The sequence below is a fragment of the Hermetia illucens genome, chromosome 1, assembly GCF_905115235.1.
Source record: "Hermetia illucens chromosome 1, iHerIll2.2.curated.20191125, whole genome shotgun sequence".
In the NCBI taxonomy this organism is placed as follows: Eukaryota; Metazoa; Arthropoda; class Insecta; order Diptera; family Stratiomyidae; genus Hermetia; species Hermetia illucens.
The window spans coordinates 186,943,086-186,966,336 of NC_051849.1; the positions used below are offsets into that span (position 1 = coordinate 186,943,086).

At 38.9% G+C, this 23,251-nt stretch overlaps 1 protein-coding gene across 4 annotated transcripts in view; it reads right to left on the reverse strand.

Annotated features, from left to right (window-relative positions):
- LOC119649030 (polypeptide N-acetylgalactosaminyltransferase 5) overlaps window positions 1-23,251 on the reverse strand; it is a 116,740-nt gene that overhangs the window by 19,556 nt on the left and 73,933 nt on the right. For all 4 annotated transcript variants that reach the window (XR_005249079.1, XM_038051003.1, XM_038051010.1 and 1 more), the window contains exons 3-5: window positions 804-987; window positions 613-742; window positions 70-236 (exon numbers count right to left, since the gene is read on the reverse strand). Coding sequence is in view for 3 of the 4 variants with exons in the window: in XM_038051003.1 (XP_037906931.1) it covers window positions 70-236; window positions 613-742; window positions 804-987 (481 nt within the window). In the remaining variant the exon portion in view is untranslated. The remainder of the gene's footprint in view (window positions 1-69; window positions 237-612; window positions 743-803; window positions 988-23,251) is intronic.

The window sequence follows — 23,251 nt, forward strand, 5'->3', positions numbered from 1 at the left end:
CTGGAATTAACATTTCATATTGTGTTCTTTATATTTTGAATGAATTGTTAATAAGAAATGACGAATTACCTTTTTCACTTGCATCATCAACTAAAATAATTTCTTTCAGCAAAGGACGTGGGGATCTATTGATAACACTCCACACTGTACGCAAAAGCGTTGTCCAGGCTTCATTGTGAAATACTATTACAATTGATGTAGTTGGCAGTTTTGCCGCATATTGTTTTGTTTTACAACTGGAAAATACAATTTATTATTGCGGACATGAAAAAAGTTAGACAAAGTAATACTCCAAAGATATCTCCACCGCTTCGAATTTTAAATTATAATTTCTGTGTACTTAATTGATTTACGTAAATGTTAACTACTACAATATCTAAATAACTGCTTTAAGCAGGGACAGAGAAAACCCTCTAACTAAGAATGAATTCTAATTACTTCTACTACTGCTAATATCACATCTACTTGTGTACATAATATTCCATTGAAGAAGGGAATTAAATTACGCGAATGCACAAACTGTATCAATAAAATGTTGGAGAAAACCAGTTGTATAATTAATAAGAAAACGTAATTAAATGAAAAATATCTAAAGCTATATAATCAACTCACCCCTCGTGCCGCACATCGACAAGTGACCTATTCAACGAGATCATATCACTAGCCAGAAGATTGAATTGATTTTCTTTGAATTTCTCCTTCATTAACTCCTGCATTTCAGCAGGAATTTTAACAGGTTTGCCTACAATGAGTAGAAATAATGAAATATATTTTTTTTTGTTAACACATCAATTATTTCTTACCCATCTCTCCGGGCTTTCCACGAGCTTCCCTCACAACGGGAGCTGGTTGCCATTTCTTTAATAATACACTACGATATGTACGCGGTATTGTTACACCGCCATCCAATGATTTCCCTGTATCGATTTCATTGTCGTCCACAATTGGATCTTCGTCTTCTTTCACCAATCGCTCTTTATTAGGAATCTGCAAAGAATGGAAAAAAAGCCATTTAATGAAGGAGTCCATTTAAATGAAGTGAAATAATAAAGCTTTTTGGGTAGAAATAAATTTCTATAGTGTCTGCGTTTCCATAGTGGCAGGACAGTGAATATTTTTTATATAAAAAAAGAATCATCAAGCTTTTTGCCATTAATACGGTATAGTAATTATGTTAATTAAATTATAAGTTAATTTTCCTTAATTGTTACAACCATTTTTATAGGATTGATTTTGCTGCACAGGGTCACACAATATGTTATCGGCATAACTAAAATCAACCTTTTATTTTTAGAAGAAAAACAAACAGAAAATGAAAGCAAACTGGGAGTTCTAGTCAATTTCCCCGAAAACATAGTAATAGTACCATTATTAACTTAATTTGAGTAGATACCGATATGGAGAGTATTCTGAGACCTGGACCCCGTAAAGAGGCAGCTTCATGATTCAGCAATTTTGTAAGTAAAAAAACACCCAAAATAAAAAAAAATGCAAAACTCATGGAGGCATTTTATATGCAAAATGAGAATTTTGCTCGGATCAAGTTGAAATTTGGGGAATATAATATATTCTTGAAATATTTAACTACAAGAAAAGACAAAAAAACAAACAAAATAGATTATCTGGAAGTGCAAAACTTTATCCTTCCCTTAATTCATGTGTGGGTGTCGCCAGTTCCCACCTTCTCACCAAATTTCTTGTCAATCGGTATAGCTGTTTCTGAGAAAAGTGTGTGCGACAGACAGACGGACAGACAGACACTGAACCGATTTTAATAAGATTTTGTTTCACAAACAAAACCTTAAATAATGTCGCCAAGAAAGAAGATGAGATTTGTCAGAAATCAGACCAATGCGCGAGCATTTCCCAACCAACAAATTTATAATTGAAGACTACCGCGAGTGAGCAAAATGATTTAGTTAACAAGAATAGATGTAAAAATTTGTTAAGCCATACACAGTAAGAATACGAAGAAATGCTCCACAAAAACTGACATCGTATTCAATAATTTTATCAAGGCCTCTGATGAAAATTCGCTTCACTTAGTTTGCAAAATATTTCACAAATATTCACTAGAAATAGGGCAAACTTTTCTAAAGTTTTTATTCAAAATATTTCATAGAAGCTTCATGGGGTTGCGATCAGGTAAATATATGTGATTGGCTAAACTGTATCTTCGTGCTAGCTTGTTGAATGCTGCACGCAAAAGCTTGAAGAACCCTGTTAATCATTGTCGTGCTGAAATGTGAAAATATTTCTCAACATACGTAGCCCAGAGAGTGAGGTAGCAAACATACTAAGGTCAGAGGTCCAACACCACTGGAAACGTTTGCGTCTCTGGAATTAGGAATTACAAATAACGGTGAGGCGACCACATATCGAAAAGCCGATATGGTTTCGATTATTAACATCACTTTCGCCAGCTTTTCTCTTCTCCCTAAGATGAGGTGGTGGGTTAGCGAAGAATTCACCCACAGTGATCAGTGATAGTGTTTGAAACTAAAGAGCACAGAATGGCGCAGAATCTTAAACTGACGGGTCCAAAATGGAAGGATCGCCTCTTTGATAAGGATGCGTTCGACTTGGTGATGAACTCCGCCAGTATGGACTAAAAATCCGCTAAAAAGTTTACCAAACAGCTAATTCAATCTGTTGTCAAGGCGTGCGATGCTGCAATGCCGAGAATAGTTTCCAGCAGAAGAAGCTCACCGTGCTACTGGTAGAGTGAGGAAATAAGGACGCTGGGGGCGAAATGCCTTCAAGCCCGAAGAATCGTTCAACGTTCGAGGAAAAAATTAAACTTCCAGGAGCTGCTTTCCACATTCAAACAATTGAGATATGATTTGCAAAAAAAAAAGATGAAACAAAGCAAAACCATAAGCTTTAAAAACGTCTGCAGCCAAACTGACATTAACCCCTGGGGCACAGCCTATAGAGTGGCGATGTCTGAAATAAAGGAGAAGAAATCATCGCAAGTAGTTTTTCCGACAGTGCTGGCATCGATAATGAAGAGTCCCCGCAAATATTAACACAATCATAGAAGTAACCAGTGCAGCTGGCTTAGAGACCATACCGCATATTGCCGAAGATGACTTGCTCCAGATATACAAAAAAATAAAGAACAAGAAAGCACCGGGACCTGATAGTATTCCCAATAAACCAGGCAAAGCGGCCGCCCACGCGAGACCAGACATGTTTATACAAACAATGCAAAAATGCCTCAACGAAGGATATTCCCTAAAAAATGGAAAAAGCAGCGTTTGGTTTTGTTACCAAAAGGATAATTCAACGAAAGGGCGATTGACTCATAAACTAATTCCGATCATCCATATGTGGGTCAGTCGTCACCACGGAGCTTGTCGTTAGCAGCTAACGCAGTTTCCATCTGCTCACCGTGGGTGCCGCAAATATCTACACAGGTTTGGGTATGACGACCCGTCGGTATGCCCAAGCTGCCCAGGCGAGGAAGAAGACGCAATTTTGCAATTTTTTATTGCAATTGCTTCACGGCGCGGAGGACCAACATTCCGAGAGTGCATTTGCTGGTAGAGCGCATGCTTCAATCGAAAGATAAAGGCAGAAACTAGTGACATTCGTAACTGCAAAAAGAGCTCCGTATAGCGGAAGGGGAAAAGCGAGCGACAGTCATACAGGAATGACAGCATAGTGGCTAACCGGCCTGTGAAGTAATATCCAACGATAGCTCCGCGGGGTGAGCGGTTGAATGATTCAAGAGTGTTGCTTAGTACGTAGGCGCGAATTTATGATCACGAATCGTGCACATCAGCGGTTTCTGCTTGGAAGATTCCACATCCTGGCTTAGCCGAAAAACTCTATCCACACGTTTAAATTTGCGGTGTCGCATTACAATAGAGCAACGTGATGTGGAAAAATTTTGTTTTAAATTGGAGAAATGTTTCGAACACATTTGTTACGAAAAGCGTATGGTGATGTTCGTTTAGGTCGAAGTAGGGTTCTCGTTTGGTATGTGTAGTTCAAAAGTAATTCAATCAATCACTGGAAGACGATCTCAGAGCGCGGTGTCCTTCCATTTTTACATGAGAAACTTGGTAAAAAAAGGCCTACGCGTGGTTGGTTCCTTATTCGTTAGAAGCAGAACAAAAAGAGCAGCTAGTCGACGTTTCGCGCGATTTCATTGAATCAGCCGATTATCGCGAATATGTTTTAAATAAATTTGATACAGGTGATGAATCATGGGGTTTTCAATACAACCCATCAACAAAACGTCAAACCATAGAATGGTAGTGTCGTGGTGAAGTGGTAGTAAAATCTAAAATTAAGAAAAAGCCCCAGGCATAATCCATAAATGGTTTATTACGTCATGCCAAACAATCAATACTATTATACATAATTTATAGGCAGAGGAGTAACTTTGCCCAAAACTAGAATTTTTTGCTTCGACGTATAAATATATATATATTTCGGGAACGACATACCCCCCTCTGTCAGTGCGAAAGCTACTTAAAATAATTGCGATTCTTATATAACATATACTTTTACACTAAACGGTAAGCAGTTGATCAATGAATGCCAGGCCCTTAGAACGAGGAGTAGTAAAAACTCGGTGGCTAATTCTCACGAGCTAACCCAGAAGCTGCAACACATTGACAGGATAGGTCAAGATGAGGTGATGGAATCATTCAACGTGAAAGCATTGTTTCCCAACACGCCAGTGAAAGAGTCAATTTTCGGACTCGGAAGATGGCTGAGCGAGTTTGGATCTGATCACATACCCTCTTCCAGAATACGTTTTCAATGAGGAACGAGAGCACATTATTGACACCGCTATTGGGAACGGGTATAATCCTGAGATTTCGAGAAGCTTTGAGAACGAAGATCAAGCAACACAATAGGCACGCCCATACAACATCATTTTCGCAGCATGAGAAAGTCCCCACGAGGCGGATAAGTATCCCGAATTCTTACCTAATCAACAACATCAGGAATTGGATAAAAAAGTTTCAACTGGAAGTTGTAGGTTCAAGTCGTTCGTCCATATTGCGGAATTTATTGGGAAGTATCATGGATCCTTTAGCAGCGAAGGGAAAAAGCGGTATCTACCGAATGACGTGCAGCGATTGTAACAAGGTAAATATAGGACAGACTAAACGCCTGATAACGACTAGATTCAACGAACACATTAAGGAAGCGGTAAGTGGTGTCCGGAAACAAAGTGCAGCGCACATAGTCGAAGAAGATTATATCATTCAACGGGAAAATCTTGAGCTCTTGCGTCATACAAACCGAACGACTCTTAGGAAAGTTTAGAAATTTTGAGAGAAGGTACGACGCGATTATTAAACACAGATTTATATATATTATATAAGAATCTTTTAATCGCAATTATTTTTAGTAGCTTTCGTACTAACGGAGGGGATATGTCGCTCCCGGAATATATGTACAACGCAATAAAAAAATGTAGTTTTGGGTAAAGTTACTCCTTTGTCTATTAATTATAGGCTAGACTACAAGCTATCAATGCTACCTTCTATAAGGATGTAGTAGACAGATTATTGAAACGAACGATAAATAATGTAATACCTTTTATTAGGTACATTCCAGAACAGACTTTTTGGTGCTTTTCAGGTATGAAAGTTTTTGTGTATTTCTACTATAAAAACATTTAAGTGAACATTTGTCCCATAGTACCTAGCACGTGATATGTGCATATATTATGTGAGAATATCCACTACTGCGTTATATTGACATTCCAAGCCTTGAATTTGCACAGAAGCGAAAACTTTGACCTATTATTACTTTGTTAATAATGGTGCAATTTCCACCAAACTAGGTAGGATCATGCTCTATATTGCCCACATTGCTCATGATTCTAGGATGAACTTAAGGGGGATTTTACAGTCAATTACCAAAAATTATATTGATATACCATTATTAAATGTATTTGAATAGATATCAGTATGGGGAGGGTATTTCCGAGTCTATGTGCCTCCTGATTTTTTTTCAAATTTTCGGTTGGGTAGTTTCTGAGAATCATCATCATCATCATCAACGGCCCAACAACCGGTATCCGGTCTAGGCCTGCCTTAATAAGGAACTCCAGACATCCCGGTTTTGCACCGAGGTCCACCAATTCGATATCCCCAAAAGCTGTCTGGCGTTCTGACCTATGTCATCGCTCCATCTCAGGCAGAGTTTACCTCGTCTTCTTTTTCTACCATAGATATTGCCCTTATAGACTTTCCGGGCGGGATCATCCTCATCCATACGGATTAAGTGATCCGCCATCCGTAACCTATTGAGCCGGATTTTATCCACAACTTGACGGTCATAGTATCACTAATAGATTTCGTCGTTATGTAGACTACGGAATCGTCCATCCTCTTGCAGGGGGCCAAAAATTCTTCAGAGGATTCTTCTCTCGAACGCGGCCAAGAGTTCGCAATTCTTCTTGCTAAGAACCCAAGTTTCCGAGGAATACATGAGGACTGGCAAGATCATTGGCTTGTACAGTAAGACCTTTGACCCTATGGTGAGACGTTTTGAGCGGAACAGTTTTTGTAAGCTGAAATAGGCTCCATTGGCTGCCAACAACCGTGCGTGGATTTCATCATCGTAGCTGTTATCGGTTGTCATTTTCGACCCTAGATAGGAGAAATTGTCAACGGTCTGAAAGTTGTATTCTCCTATCCTTATTCTTCCTGTTTGACTAGTGCGGTTTGATGTTGTTGGTTGGTTCGTCTTCGGTGCTGACGTTGCCACCATATATTTTGTCTTGCCTTCATTGATGTGCAGCCCAAGATCTCGCGCCGCCTGCTCGATCGGGATGAAGGCAGTTTGTACGTCTTGGGTGGCTCTTCCAATGATGTCGATATCGTCAGCATAGGCCAGTAGTTGGGTGGACTTAAAGAGGATCGTACCTCCTGCATTTACATCATCACCACGGATCAATTCCTCGAGGGCCAGGTTAAAGAGGACGCATGATAGGGCATCCCTGGATATGCTAGTACTTCACCAGAAAAAAATGGTGTGAAGAAAGAAGATGCGATTTGTCAGAAATCAGACCAACGGGGGATTTTTGTTTATTGAATTCTGTTAATGAGGCTGTGGTAGAGAAAACCCAGCGTAAACATGACACGAAAACAAATCATTTGGCTAAGTTATCAACAGCAGCGTATTAACATAGTATGCTGGTTCCAAGCTCAGGTAAAGGAGGAGGATTTGAGACAACGTACTCTGAACTATCCTTAGTAAAACAAAAATAAAATGCTGAGAGCAGGGAAAGAGATAAATAGAGATACGTCCATATGAAGTGTGTACCAACATAATAAAAAAAAATTCAGGCTAACAGCAACGCCCTCTCTTATCGAACCGCAAAACTTATTGAACAACCTTGTAAGATGCGGGACGGCGGGTGATGTCGTTAGAGGCGGGGCAGTCCATCAGACCCGAGGTAAGTTTAAAAAATGTGCATAAATCCAGATAGGTTCTACGATGTTGTAGGAAGGGAATGTTCAGATTTCACAATCTGTCCTTGAATTTTTCCTGTCCCCTTTGTTGGACGGAATATTTAGACGTAAAGTATTAGGTTGTTGCACATGAAATGGCCGATTTGGCAATCAAGTGAAGTTAGTTGCGATTTTCCTGTATGAAACCACCACCAGTTGGCGCTGTTGGTGTCGGATAATGAAGTTTAAGTACTCCTAGATTTAATCAAGGAGTCATTTCAGTTTTTACCATTACTGCGAAAACAGTGAATAAAAAGGAAAAAAAAGGATGGAAAAGAGCCAAGAACGTATACTTTTTCTATATGAGCTCAAACTCGGTCATAAAGCAGTGGAGGTGACCAGGAATATTAACAGCGCATTTGAAGCTGATACGGTAAGCGAACGAACCACACGGCGGTGGTTCGAAAAATTCCGGTCAAGCGACGTAAGCCTTCAAAGTGAGCCACGTAGACATCCAGGATCATCGATTGACAACGACGAGCTGCGTTTGCTAGTCGGATCCGACACACGTCAGTCTGTGAGGGAAATTGCAGAGAAATTGGGCGTACACTATTCGACAGTTTTCCGGCACTTGGACAGGTGAAAAAGCTCGACAAATGGGTTCCGCATGCCCTTACGGAGCAAAACATGGCGTTTCGAAAGGAAATTTGCAGTTGTTTACTCTCCTGTAACAGAAGCGATCCCTTTTGAACAGAATAGTGACATGTGATGAAAAGTGGATATTATACGACAATCATCGCCGATCAGCGCAATGGCTAGATGCTGATGAGCCACCGAAGCATATGCCAAAACCGAGCTTCCATTCGAAGAAGGTAATAGTGACTGTTTGGTGGTCTACAGCTGGAGTTATCCATTATTCTTTTTTGGCACCTGGAGAAACGATAAATGCACAGAAATACTGTGCCCAACTCGAGGAAATGCACCAAAAATTCAGTATTCAACGGCCGAGATTAGTCAACAGAGATGAAGTGATACTCCTTCACGACAATGTATAACGGTTCAAAAGTTGAACGAATTGCAGTATGAGACCTTTCGCCAATCGACTACCACTTTTTTTTTAAACATTTGGATCATTTTTTGGCGGAATGAAGGAATGGAGAGGCTGTCAAAATTGCCTTGATTGATTAAATAAATACATTTTTATAAGCTTTGAAATTGTTGTTTGAAATTGTAGTACCAAAACGGCCATTTCATTTGCAACAACCTAATAGCTACTGGTCTATCAATTTTAGGCTTGACTACAAATAGAAGACAATATCTAACCTCTTAGTCCTGCCTGAAGTTTTAGGGTGTTATTGCTTGAAAGGATTGATTAAATAAAATCAAATCCTTGATAAATTATTACATTGTTCCATCGACTACACGAACTTGAACGTGTCGGACATTATTGTTGAATTGTAAGAGAAATGAGAGAAACCGCTATAAACATATCTTTTGGAACTTTGAATATCTGATGTTGAAGTATTCGTGCAATATGTATGTAAATTCGTTGATTTTCAATTCTTAGCACCATCCCACACATCCCCAACCCACCACATCGTTGGTATCTTCGAGATTATCCAGAGCAATTTCACATGAAAAGAAACTGTTGAGATTCCAATGTGAAGAAGTTCACTAATCGAACATTTCATCAGATTAAAAGATCCATTTGAAAAATTTCACTTGATTGAATTTAGGTCGAAATTTTCATGGTGTTACTCAAAACTCCTCAAGATAGCTCCTAGATATTTCCTGAAATCCAGGCCGCTAATGCATCTCACTTGAAGTGCTTTATCAAATTTCGTGCGAATTGAGAAAGAAATAAAGAATAATAAAGAGGATTTTTATCTCCATAAATATCTTTCACAACGAAAATATAATGATGGAAACGTGCAGTGCGGAGAAAAACCCGACAGCTCCTCTCATATTACATTATTTCATCTGCGAAGATAAGAATTTCCCATATGTGATGTGATGTTCATCTGCTAGTAAGTGTGCAAATAAAAAAGTTCCGGTCATTACTTTCTGTAATTCTAGTTTCGATGTAATAAGTCTCTGCCAGTAAAGTGACCTAATTATCACGTAGGTGATAGTAATTCTCTCAATCTCGAATCGTATACCATGTCAAATGATTCAACAACAGTATGGCTTAAGACTGATCTGACACGGTCTGCAATTCCATTGGTGAAAGTGATCATCTCCCATGGAGTATTTCAATCCATGACCATAACTCATACAATCAGACATATTTTTATCTGATTAAAACTTTAATTTTCCGTTTTGCTTTTGGTAAGTTCTCAAGTATTGGGCTTTCGAGGACGGTTTTTTTGCAAACCAGTGCATGCCACAGTTGAACGTGTAATACCTCAACAAGTCATCCGGAGTGTTAAACGTGACCAGTTTCAAAATGACTATGGGTTATAAGAAGGAACCGTTGTGGTCAGATGATTTAGAGCGATGGTGTTACCATTAAAATGGAACACAAATGCAAATAGTCTAGATATATTGTTAAGATTAGTAAAGCTTTCGGCAAACAATTATTTCGTAACCTACGCAATTTGGTAGTAGCAGGAATCCATTGTCATTATGCATTTATTGTAAAAACAGGTCCCGCTTTGGAAGTTATAAGTAGACTATGGAAAATAACCTTAGGTAAACATTGGTAGTGTGCCAAATAGAATGCGAAGTTTCACCACGGGCCGAAAACAAATACATATATGTAAACAATATTTTGTACGATGAAATAGGCCGCAGATCATTAATTAATTAAACCCGGTCATTTCTATCGGTATTTGTAGCTACGTTTTGGAGTTACCTTAAGACGCAGACTAACTATTTTCTTTATTTCTTCGTTTATTTGAAATGAAGGATTTAGGAAAAACATTTAAGTTTGAGGCTTTATTTAAACGAGAACTTTACTATAATCAATCCACTGCCCTTCTGCGATCAAACAACTTCATTTCCATCAAAAAATAGAATAATCAAACGTTCATGATAACCAGTGAGCCCATGATCTATCCTACTGACAACCACATGCAAATTAATCGGCTGCCGCAATATGAGCTATGCTGTTATCATCAGAGTAACTTTATCCGGTTCATTGCAGATTTTGCGTGGTGCATTCGAGTTTTAATATTATAGAATAGTAGGCTGGACGGATTTGCCTCTAGGCGATCTTGAAATGCGTTTTCACCCATAGCAACATTCTGAATGCGTATTTCAGTGGAATATTGGCGGAAGCGTAAACTGGTTTCTTTTCCTGGTAGACGTTACCTCAATACCTAAACGATAATGGAATGCCTACAAATGAATTGAGCGGAGGTGCCTACAGAACGGATAATTTGATCAATGAGATTATGGCGAAGTCCGTGCAGACTTTGTCTCTAGACCAAAGTATTTCTTTCTTATGTACAATAGTGGTAAAAAAAATAGTTATCGTTCCGGTGCTTGCAGTTCTTCTAGATAAAAATAAAACTAGGTAGCTTCTTCTACTACAATATATTTCAATAGCTTGTATATACGTATTTCGAGAGCTACTTCCTCTCTTCCTCAGTAATTAAGCTACTAAATCTTTGGGAAGTTTTTCCTGTTTATAAAATAGAACCAATTAAAGGTTTGTAGGTATAAATTGTTCAAAAGTTAAAGATACATATGTGGGTACACATTCTAAAAGGTAAAGAGAAAAAGGTCCACAAGCAGGTAGGGATGATCTTATAATTTTTGGGTTAATGGCCACCAATTATCAATAGTTAGTGGGTGGTACGGTATATTTGTCGGCGAGTTTTTTAATTAGCCTTGATGCACAGTTCCCCTCATCTGTGTTCATCAATTTTGACGCATCCTTTCGCAATATTTCCAAGCTCTCCAACGCGTCCAAGGTGTGTGGCTTATTCACTTGCCGTACCATCTCCAGATTTGGCCTCATAGAATGACCCTCCTCGATGACGTGAATCACTAGCGATGAACGCACCATGTTGGTTCCTTGTCTTTCCCTCTTCTCTGCTTCCTCTAAGTATTCTTGGAACCTAGTCGTGCTGAGGCGTTCTGTTTGGCCAATGTAGACCAACGCATAGCCAGGGTAAAACTGTACACGGTCATGAGAGAATTCGATATCCCGATGAAATTAATAAGACTGACTAGGCTGACTCTGACCAATGTGCGAGGCCAGATAAAAGCAGTAGGATCACTCTTAAGACCATTCGACATCAACAACGGTCTACGACAAGGGGATGCCCCATCATGCGTCCTCTTTAATCTGGCCCTCGAAAAAGTGATCCGTGATGCTGAGGTAAATGCAAGAGGTACGATCCTCTTTACGTCCACCCAACTACTGGCCTATGCTGACGATATCGACATCATGGTAAGAACGACCCAAGACGTATAAACTGCCTTCATGCAGATCGAGCAGCCGGCGCGAGATCTTGTGCTGTACATCAATGAAGGCAAAACAAAATATAACGTCAACGTCAGCACCGAAAACCAACCAACCAACAACATCAAACCGCACTGGTCAAACGGGAAGAATAAAGATAGCAGAATACAATTTTGAGACCGTTGATAATTTCTCCTATCTAGGGCCCAAAATCACAACCGATGACAGATACGATGATGAAATCCACGCACGGTTGTTGTCAGCCAACAGAGCCTATTTCAGCTTACAAAAACTGTTCCGCTCGAAACGTCTCACCATAGGGTCAAAGCTCTTACTGTACAAGAGTATGATCTTGCCAGTCCTCATGTATTCCTCGGAGACTTGGGTTCTTAGCAAGAAGAATTGCGAAGTATTGGCCGCGTTCGAGAGAAGAATCCTCTGAAGAATTTTATCCCCCTACATGAGCAGGACGATGGATGGACGATTCCGTAACCTACACAATGACGAAATCTATGAGCGATACCTTGACTGTCCAGTTGTGGATAAAATCCGGCTCAATAGGTTACGGTGGGCGGGTCACCCTATCCATATAGATGAGGATGATCCCACCCGGAATGTCTGTAAGGGCAATATCTATGGTAGAAAAAGAAGACGAGGCAGCTTTTAGGGATATCGAATTGGTGAACCTCTGCGCAAAACCGGGATGTCTGGAGTTTCTTATTAAGGCAGGCCTAGACCGGATACCGGTTGTTGCGCCGTTGATGATGAACGTAGACCATCGTGCAATCATTGCAGTTGATTTTGTAAATTCCACTTTTTTCCTCTTCCGTTAATGGGTCCTTTTCGCTTCCTAATTCTCTTTTAAGTGTTGCGTCTCTGCTGGATCCGACCACTTTTATATTGCATTTTCCTAGAAAGGATTTTATTTTATAAAAGTATTTGAACAATGGTATGCTTATCCATTTTGTATCGGCTAGAGTGCTTTCTTGTTCGAAAGATGTTGAGTGTTCGTTCTTCCATATCTGGTTTTACTTTTTCTTAATCAGTTTTTCTATTATTTCGGCGGTGTAACCATTCTTGATTGCTGTATCAAGTATGAACATCCTTTCTTTATGGAAGCCATCCTTGTTTAAGGGGTATGTGCAGAGCCAGTGTACCATTGAATTGTAGGCAGCCATTTTTTGTGTTACGGTATGAGCCGAAGTTGCTGGTATCGTTCTTTGAGTCGCCGTTGGTTTTCTGTATATTTCGAATTCGAGTTTTCCGCTGTTGTTTGTTATTCGTAGGTCCAAAAACGGTAGAGATCCATTTTCTTCCTTTTCCATTATAAATTGGATCTTCGGGTGTATCCTATTGATTTCTGTTAACGTGTTATTGACTTTGTCATTTTCCACTATGGCAAATATATCATCGACGTTTCTGAACCAAATCCTCGGCATTATCCCCTTTTCTCCAATGATTGATTCTATATATGCCATAAATATTTTCATCACCAGTGGTGACATTGGGTTCCCCATGGATACTCCTGCTGTTGTTTTATAGAATTTCACCCGAAATGTAAAATAATTTTCGCCCATACATAGTGACGCCAATTTTGTGTATGTTCTCACTTTGGCCCTCCAATCTATTGTGTTGGTCAGTTTATTCAGCCAAGCTTCTAGTTGGTAAATAGCTGGTTTAATCGGTGTGTTTGGGAACAGAGCTTTAACATCGAATGATACCATCGCTTCGTTTGTGTTTATGCGTCCTGCTTCCTGTAGCTTGCTGGTGAGTTCAGTCGTGTTCCTTATTGTGTGTTTGCTAAATGTGTTTCCCAGGGCTGAAAATTCTTGGATTAACCATTTCGCAATATTGAAAGTTGGTGAATTGGAGTCGGCGATTATCTCACTCATTTCGTGTCCTTCCTTATGCATCTTGGGCTGATATCTAGTGCGTGGTAATGATGGATTTGACATTTTTAGTTTAGTTATATCTTTGAAGATAGTACTGTCCTCTTTGAGGGATCGATCTACGTGTTTGATGGAATCAGGCATCGGGTCCTTGCGAAGTTCAAAAAAGTTTCCATTTTTTGAGTTTTAATGATACCGCATCATCGTAGTCAGTTTTATCCATTAATGGTGGACCTAGTTTTATTTTTATCTAGTGGAAACTTCCATTTAAAATGGATTAAACATTTGTGAAATTTTTATTTTTCGGTTCTTTTAAACATTTTTTTAAAAGTAAATGTGATTACTGTGAATTTAAAAGAAAAACAAAAAACTTTCGGTTAAAAAACTAAAATAGTCATTTTTTAAATCCGTCAAAATTTTGGAAACTTTTGTCTTAGAAGCAATTTACAACAATAACAATGTGAAAAAAAAAGTAATTTTTTGCAACATCTTGTTGAATAGGCTTCTTCTAGGCTTCTTTCTTACTGCTTCACATCTTCGCGAAATAGATTCAACTAAGTTCATTATCACATCAACTAGAGTTGCGAGCTATTTTGTTAGAGAGCAGCCATTAGTTCAGCTGTTTTAGAAAGGTTTTCATATCAAATACGTCAATCTAATTCTTCTCAAAGATGCTCAATAAGATTCCGGTCAGGACTTTGAGAAGACCAGGTTATTTTTGCAACTTAGCTGTCATTTGGTCAATTTTGAACAAACTTGAAATTGTGCTTAGGAGTGCTATTCTGTGAGAAGACCCAGTATTTTCCTATTTTGCCATGAGCATGTAATAACATCTCATCTCATAACTACTTCAACTTGAATCAATGGACCAGCACCACCACAAGAAAACTACCCTATAATAAATTTTTTGAATGCCGAAAGTTTCACATAAAAGTGATATCAGTCCCAGATCATTAAGCTCCCTTCTCCGAGCTTCTTTATGGGGACTTGGTACTTGAAATCGTTGCAGGCTCCACCTAGATGGCGAACATATCTAATTTCATGAAAAAACGCGACCCCAATCAGCAACTGATCAATCTTTATGAGTTTTCGCAAATTTTTTATCTACCTTTCATATTTTTCTTGGAAATTCAAGGTTTTTTTGATTGCCGTCATCCCATTAGTCCATTTTTACTAAAAGTTATTATAATTAGGCCATACTAGTATAAATCAATTGTTTGACAACCGCAAAAGACGCTGAGCAGCTGGTGTCGATATTTGAACATTGTAAAATTCAGCAGCTACTTTGGAACATTTTTTATGCAGATTGTCTCGCGCACCATTAATCAAGGATCTGTGCATTGATTTCGTTAAGTTAGTTAGGCATCCACCTCCTTTTGAATGATCTACCGTACTTCTTTCCTTCCGTTTTTATGGACTCTCCATAGCGCAGATTTTGTGACACCAACAAGCACCCCTACTTCTCATAAAGTGTTGCCATTCTCGATTGCACTTATCATTAGTTCTTTTATCTCATTTGAAAGTATTTTAATACGAGGCACCCTTTAAAAACTGTAGTATCCAACGTTAAAGAAAAGTTTCCAAAAATTAGGCGATGACCGCTTTACGGTTTCTTGCCCCAATGTGTTGAATTTAATATGGGGTTCGTCCTAAACCTCATTCACCCTCAGCATGTACATCATTGATCGGCGTAGTTCTTTCAGTATGTCAAAGGGTACAACTGAGATGTGATAATCCATTTCTTTGTTATGAAATTGGGAAAATAATGATAGTCGGCATTACGATTTGTGGAGCTGCAATTTAATAATGATTTTTGAGAAGATGAAAATCGATCCCACACTAACAATCCAGAAGTAGTTGTGCCATTGAAGTAATATTGTTTTGCGATATCCTCGAAATGAAGCTTTAAAACATTTGAAACGTATTGTAATTGAGTTGAAAGGTGGAAATGTTAAAATATGCATACGTCTATGAAGGAAAAAAAACGAAACATTGAAAAACATCAAACCACCAGATTATGTAAGAATGTTGGGTACACTATGATTCCATTTATATATAGGTTGAGAAGTATATACGTTAAATATAGCAGTTACTGTATCCGACGCGAGTCGTAATTTGATGTGAAAGAGACAATTTTGACGTACTATAACTTTCTTAATTATAGTAGGATATCCACCAAACTTTCCAATATGCCGCTTCATATTAAAACTTATATTGCTGCAATATTAGCCTTGACACTATGTGCGCGGGTTGGGTAGTTTCTGCGAACGGGTTTTTGAAGTAGTTGACCCTTCTCGGACTCCCGTACTCCTCCCATTTGCAACCAATGTTAAAACTAACACGGTCTTTTAAAAGTACTAATCGGGATCTTACATTTGATACGCTATATGGCTATATTCGACGAAAACAAATTTTATATTCCTCTTTCAATTGTATAGAAACTCCCTTAAGTTCAAAGTAGAGCAATGTAACTCACGGCATGTGTGAGGGTTCACAGTTGCAATCTTTCTACCAAATTTTGTGTCATAGGTATAATCGCTTTTGAGAAAATTGCGTGCGATAGGCAGCTTACTAATGGCCCTTTTAATACAGGTTGATTGAAAAGTGTTAAAAGTGACATCTATTCATTAGTAGAGGAATACGTCACTTTAATATGTAGTTCATTTTTCATCGGAACACGCAAAAATTATATTTTGATGTATCCATTCATTTTAATTTGCTCCTTCAATTCCAAATGTGCATCAATAGATGGTGGAACCGTTGAAAGTAAAACACGTAATGGACGCCCAAAAAGTGCAACAAGACTAGAAATCATTGAGCAAATACATGATGTTGTTTGTGAAGATGCAAGTTTGTCAATCAATCATAGGCATCTCTGATGAGCTGCTGCTGAGTACTTCATATTTTACATGAAGCATTCCATTAGCATTTCTACCTCTAGGTAACGATAAATGAAATTAACAATATTCAAAATCAAATTAATGGCTCACGTCCTTCCAAAACAAATTCAAAATTTTTCGAGTGAACTTTGTGTGTGTGTGCTTCTGAGCACTCAGGCCGTGTTGCCCATTGTACTCGCCACCACCGTCTAACGGAATATTCCGGATGCGTTAACGCATCGCAGGATTTCCGTTAGTGGATGTGATGCTACCCGTCGCAATTGGAGAACATCGACACCAAAGATCTGATGCCTGATGCGTCCATAGGCGGCACATTCACATAGGAAATGCTCCGTGGATTCCGCTTCCCCATTACAGGAGGGACACGTATCATCTTGAGTAATTCCTATTCTGAACAGTAGCTAGTGAATTATGGCCTGTCAGAATGCTCACAATACACAATACAATACACAATACTCCTCCTGCTTTTCGACAGGATAAACTTTGCGGTACGCATGTTTGCAAATTAACTTTTCTCCAAAATAAATTAACGATTTTCCAAATAAAATTAACAATTTTCCAAATCAAATTGACAGTATCACTATGAATAAAAAGTCTCCTTTCATACATAGTTTTTTAATATAATTAGTTAATTTGATTTGGAAAGTTGTTAATTTCATCTAGAATATCGTTAATTAGAGATGGAAATGCTGTATATGAAAAAGCTCTTCAGAAAGAAAAGCCTGGATCTATCTCTGTGACCCTAATCAAAAAGGAAGGTTTCTTCAAAAACTTTAAACAATTCTTTCGTAGAAAACGTTCTTCGTTGAATAAATGCTATTACAGCTGTGGAACAATATTTTCGAAAGCTTCCAAAAAATCACAACAGAGATGGTATAAAATCATTGGAGGATCGATTATTAAACTTGGGGGAGATTATATTAAATAAAAGTATTTAAAAATTTACATTCTTCTATTTTTGCTTTCAATGCTTTTCAACCAATCTGTGTATATTTATTTCTTCCTTAATTTCTTTGTAGATAAGGGAAGTCTTGTTTCAGTTTTATTATTTTACAATTCGTGATGTGCAAGAGATAAGACCGCAGAAAGCAAAAAGAGGAATATGAACTCCCATCACTCAGAGTTTTAAAGCGAGAAAGAAACTCCAGAAGCTGATGTTCAACTGAATTGACCCTGAGGATGTAGGCTACTAAAAAGATGATAACTTCTGGGAAAATAAAACTTTCTTGCCATTTACATCTCCCTTCGAAAATATATTTCAAATATCACTCAGAAGATATTTGTGTACATGTGGAAATGTTATCTTAGCAAAAATATACAGACACAGCATGCATTCTTCACAACTCGCTACTAAGGATTATTTTCTAATAAACGGTAACTCTTGGTGAACTTGATCCATTCGTGAACGATGTGGCTATCTGTCCCCATGAACTTGAATTGTATCTTACAAAATCAACATTCGATTTTTTCTCCATTCGTTTAAGTTACATTATGTACATACGTATCATTATTTGACTAAGTTACTTGCTTCAAAACAAGTTTTGTCCAAGGTCTCCCAAGACACTGAATAATCCTTACAATTTTTAATCCAACTAACGCTAATGAGATTCATTGTATCTTTCATGATAATTTCTATTTTTAACTATTCAATATCATTATTTTGTTTATTGGCATCTTTTGGCTTTAGCGGTATGCAAGGGCTAATTAGAAAGATGATTGATTAACCTCGAAGTGGGATGGGATATTGATAGGGTGAGAATTTTCATGCTTGTTTGCTTTCAACTATAATGACAGGGGGTCGCTCGCTAAAAAAAAAGGAAGTTGTGTCGGTTTATTGAAATGTATCCGCTTCAATTGAAACTCTTCACGTTAATAATGTTGATTGAGGTCATTAAAATGAAATTTTATATCTTTCAGGTCATCGATGTTCAAACCTTTTAATTATGAAATTTTTTGAGGCATGTCACAAATTCAATGCAAAAAGAAATAATTTAAAAAATATAATCTGGTGACAATTATATTGATCTTCATTACAATTGAATTCTTCAACGTCTTGACAAAACGTCAATTTTCATTACGGAAGAAGAAAAAAATAATAATCCAAGCTGATATGGATAGAAGCGGACAGAAGATGCTTGAGTCAAGACTTATGTGGATATTCAACCTAGCAGCTCCCTTTCAAGTATGACTGTTCGATTCCTCCGGAAATATTTGCATGTGAATATATAAAGACTGAAAATAAGTATGACGAACAATTTTCCGCAATGTTGGCAAAATTCAAATGATAGTGAGAAATTGTGAAGATAAATATTTAAACTTCACAGTTGTCGACAATATTTGAAAGCTTGGTTTGCTGCAGTAAACTGGATAGCAGGAAGACAATCATCAAAGCAAACGATAAGATAAAACTTGGGGTTTGATTTGATGACTTGATATAAATGGATGTTTGGAAATTCAGGTTTGTTCCATTGCTTCAACTTGATTTTTGGGGTGCTTACTGGAAGCCTAATGAATCCTTTGTCTTCTTTTCGAACTCTTAGCGACAATTTATCTGTAAATATGAGTTGGCTATCATACATTCCTTTGTTTTGGAAAATTAAATTTTCTAAGTTCAGACTTCAATTGGTTTCCCATTAGTATATTACCAGCACGTCTAGACGAGCGGTTAAGTACCTCTTTAAGCACATATTAAACACTTTTGTTTACGTAACTTCCAGCCATCAACGGAGTCATAATCTCAAATCCCATTTCAAAAAATTCGAATCACCAAAGACCACTCAGAATTAATTATTTCCATCATCTTTCCTCCAGTATCATTTCAGCTACTGGAAAGTAAACAAACCAACATTGTAATTTCACACATTTCTTTCGACCAACAGAAATACTTTCTATAATTTATTCAATGATTTCGCGCCATTTAACTTGCTCAGATATACACTCTCCTGCTAGACAAGATGAATGAGGAGTGGATTGATTCCATATAAATTTTGGTTAGAAACTTTTACTATCGATATTCGGACATGTGACAGTCTGAAGATAACTTTCATTTTTCTTGGCTGAAAAGTGTTGTTTGTGTGTTTTTCATTCAGTCGTTTCGATCTACATTTTAAATATGTAGCAATCGAAGAGTGGGCTCTTATGGATAAGTGAGACTAGTTCGGCTAGTCTGCATGATTTGCGCCGGCTGCTATAAATCACTTGAAATGGTTTTGCTTGTTGGAAAGGGGACAAATGATGCATGACACATACTTGTTTGAAATTGAGAGCGATTTTTTTTTGCAAGCACTAGATAAGTGAAAGGTGTGCAAACTTTGGAGAAGTACTTGGAAAATGATGAGACATATGTAACTTAATTTTGTTATTAAATTATTGTAAATACTTGCAGCAATTATTCAAGTGATTATCGTAACTAAATTGCATATCTGAACAGATTACCACATCCATAAACTACATTAAAAACCTTTCAGGTTTATTGTTTGACGATAAATTACTGACAGCCAAATTTAGAAGTGCTGCTGTTTGTTTCGGATACATTAGATTGTTTCTTGTCTGAATATAGATACGAATTTATCACATTCGTTGAAGTTCAATCACAAATAGAAAAGTGAAAACAACAATAATAAAGCAATAAGAAACAGGTGGTCAAAGGGTAGTATAGGTCTCAGGGTGAAGCATGAATTGGTATCCACGATAGAGCATAAAACCTGGGAAACGCTTGTTGAACCAACACCAACAGCTCAGTAATAACCAAACCCTATCTCCACCTCCACGTAGTGACCGCTGGGAGATCTTTCTCAACGAAAAGCTTCAAACGGAGAAGGATGAAGGCGGGTCTCCCGCGCCTACACGAAAAACTGAAGTTACGAAGCCACAACAGGAGCCTCGGACTGGACGGATAACACAACGACGAACCCGGCAACGACAAGGGAATAATGATTTGCGCATTTTCTCATGGAAGGTGCGCTCTCTGTACAGACCGAATGCTGCTGAGCAGCTAGCAGATAACCTGTCCCAATATAACGCTGATGTAACAGCGTTGCAAGGAATGCGATGGACAGGGACCGGTTTCCTGGACCACTACCATATATTATAGCGGCCATACAGTAAACCATGTGCTCGGAATAGGTTTCTTAGTCAGCCAAAAAATGAAACCTGCTGTTATCGGCTTTGAAAATATAAGCGAAAGGCTATGCACTCTGCGCTTGCGAGGCAAATTTAGAAATATAAGCCTCATTAACGTTCACGCCCCTACAGAGGAGACTGCAGAGTCGGAAAAGGATACCTTCTACGATGCAGTAGAACGAACCCTCGAAGCCTGTCCTAAGTATGATATCGAAATCATACTTGGAGATTTCAACAGTCAAATAGTCCAATTCTGGCGATACGCTGGCTCCCACAACTTACATAAGGATACCAACGATAACGAACTGCAGATTATTCAGTTAGCAGTATTGCACGAAATGTTTTTTGGAAGTACCTGCTTGGCGCGGAAAGCGGTCCACAAATAAACGTGGGCCTCCCCACACGGGACCGCTTTCAACCAAATTGACCACGTATTGATCGAACGCCGCCATCTCTCAGCCTTGATGAATGTCAGAACATATAGGGGGGCCCATATAGACTCGGACCACTATCTCGTTGGCTTGGTGTTCCGAGCTCGAATTACGACACCACCCAGAATCCCCACTGACAATTAGGTGCGATGGGTTGAGTACTTCGATGAACTACTGAAAAACTAGAATATCGGCGAGTTGGAGGCCACGCCAACTGACAAGAAACAGTCCCTGCAATTCATCGGCTTAAAAATCATAAGTCGCCAGGAGCCGATGGAATTACAGCCGAATTGGTTAAATATGGAGGCGACCAATTACACCAAGTGGTTCATCAACTTGTCCTCAAGGTGTGGGACAGCGAATCAATGCCTGACGACTGGCAAAGAGGCATTATCTTTCTCATACATAAAAAGGGAGATATCACATAGTGTAGCAATTATAGAGGTATCACATTGCTGAGTACCATATAGAAGATATTCTCCGCTATCTCGCTAGGCCGGATAGCCACATACGCTCAGAACATCATTGACCCATACCAAAGAGGATTCACTCCAGGTAAATCAGCAACAGATCAGATTTTCTCTTTGCGGCAAGCGATGGAAAAACTGTTGGAATATGAACACCATCTTTTCATAGATTTAAAAGCCGCCTATGATAGCACAGCCAGGGTAAAACTGTACATGGCCATGAGAGCATTCTGTATCCCGACGAAATTGGTAAGACTGACTAACCTGACCCTAACCAATGTGCGCAGCCAGATAAAAGCAGCAGAATCACTCTCAAGACCATTCGACATCAACAACGGTCTACGACAAGGCGATGCCCTATCATGCGTCCTCTTTAAACTGGCCCTCGAGAAAGTGATCAGTTATAATAATAATACTAATCGTTGGCGCAACAATCCATGTTGGATCAGGGCCTTGAAGTGTGTTAGAGCACTTCATTCAAGACCGTGACGGTACACTACAGTAGACAGTAGGAGGCAATGTGGTCAGCACACTCGCCCGAGATTATTACCCTGATTTGACTCAGGTACTCATCCACAGCTGAGTCGACTGGTATCCCACGTCAAATCACGATACAAATTCCACTGTCACCAGTGAGATTTGAACCGCGACCTTCCGTACAACAGCCGTGTGCTCTAACCACTCAGCTATCCGGACACATCCGGACAAGTGATCAGTGATGCTGAGGTAAATGAAAGGGTGCGATCCTCTTTAAGTTCACCCAACTACTGGCCCATGCTGACGATATCGACATCATGGGAAGAACGACCCGAGATGTACAAAAACTGTTTCGCTCGAAACGTCTCACCATAGGGTCAAAGCTCTTTCTGTACAAGACAATGATCTTGCCAGTCCTTATGTATTCTCGGAAACTTGGTTCTTAGCAAGAAAATTTGCTTACTCTTGGCCGCGTTCGAGAGAAGAATCCTCCGAAGAATTTTTGGCCCCCTGCAAGAGGATGGACGATTCCGTAGCCTACATAACGACGAAATCTATGAGCGATACCATGACCGTCAGGTTGTGGATAAAATCCGGCTCAATAGCTTATGGTGGGCGGGTCACTTAATCCGAATGGATGAGGATGATTCAGCTCGAAAAGTCTATAAGGGCAACATCTATGGTAGAAAAAGAAGACGAGGCAGACCCTGAGCCTGAGATTAGGGATAATTGGTGGACCCCGGCGCAAAACTGGGATGTCTGGAGTTCCTTATTAAGGCAGACCTAGACCGGATACCGGTTGTTGCGCCGTTGATGATGATGATGATGGTATATCCAATGAATTATACTTATAAATCAAATAGAAGTAATATAAACCGTGCGATGGCCGACTTGGTTGAAGGTCAGCCTTTCGATTTGGTTGCTCCGGTTTCGAATCATGTTTAGTCATTGATTTTTCTTTAAAAATCAAGTAGAAGAAAAACAGTAATACGGAAACGAGACTGCACAAAATAGTGACACATACAAATGGAAATCAGAAGCCGACAGACTGCGGTTGTGCTACTCAAAAACCACGATCTTGTAACACTTGCAAAATATAGCCATAATGGTGGGTGAAACCACCACTT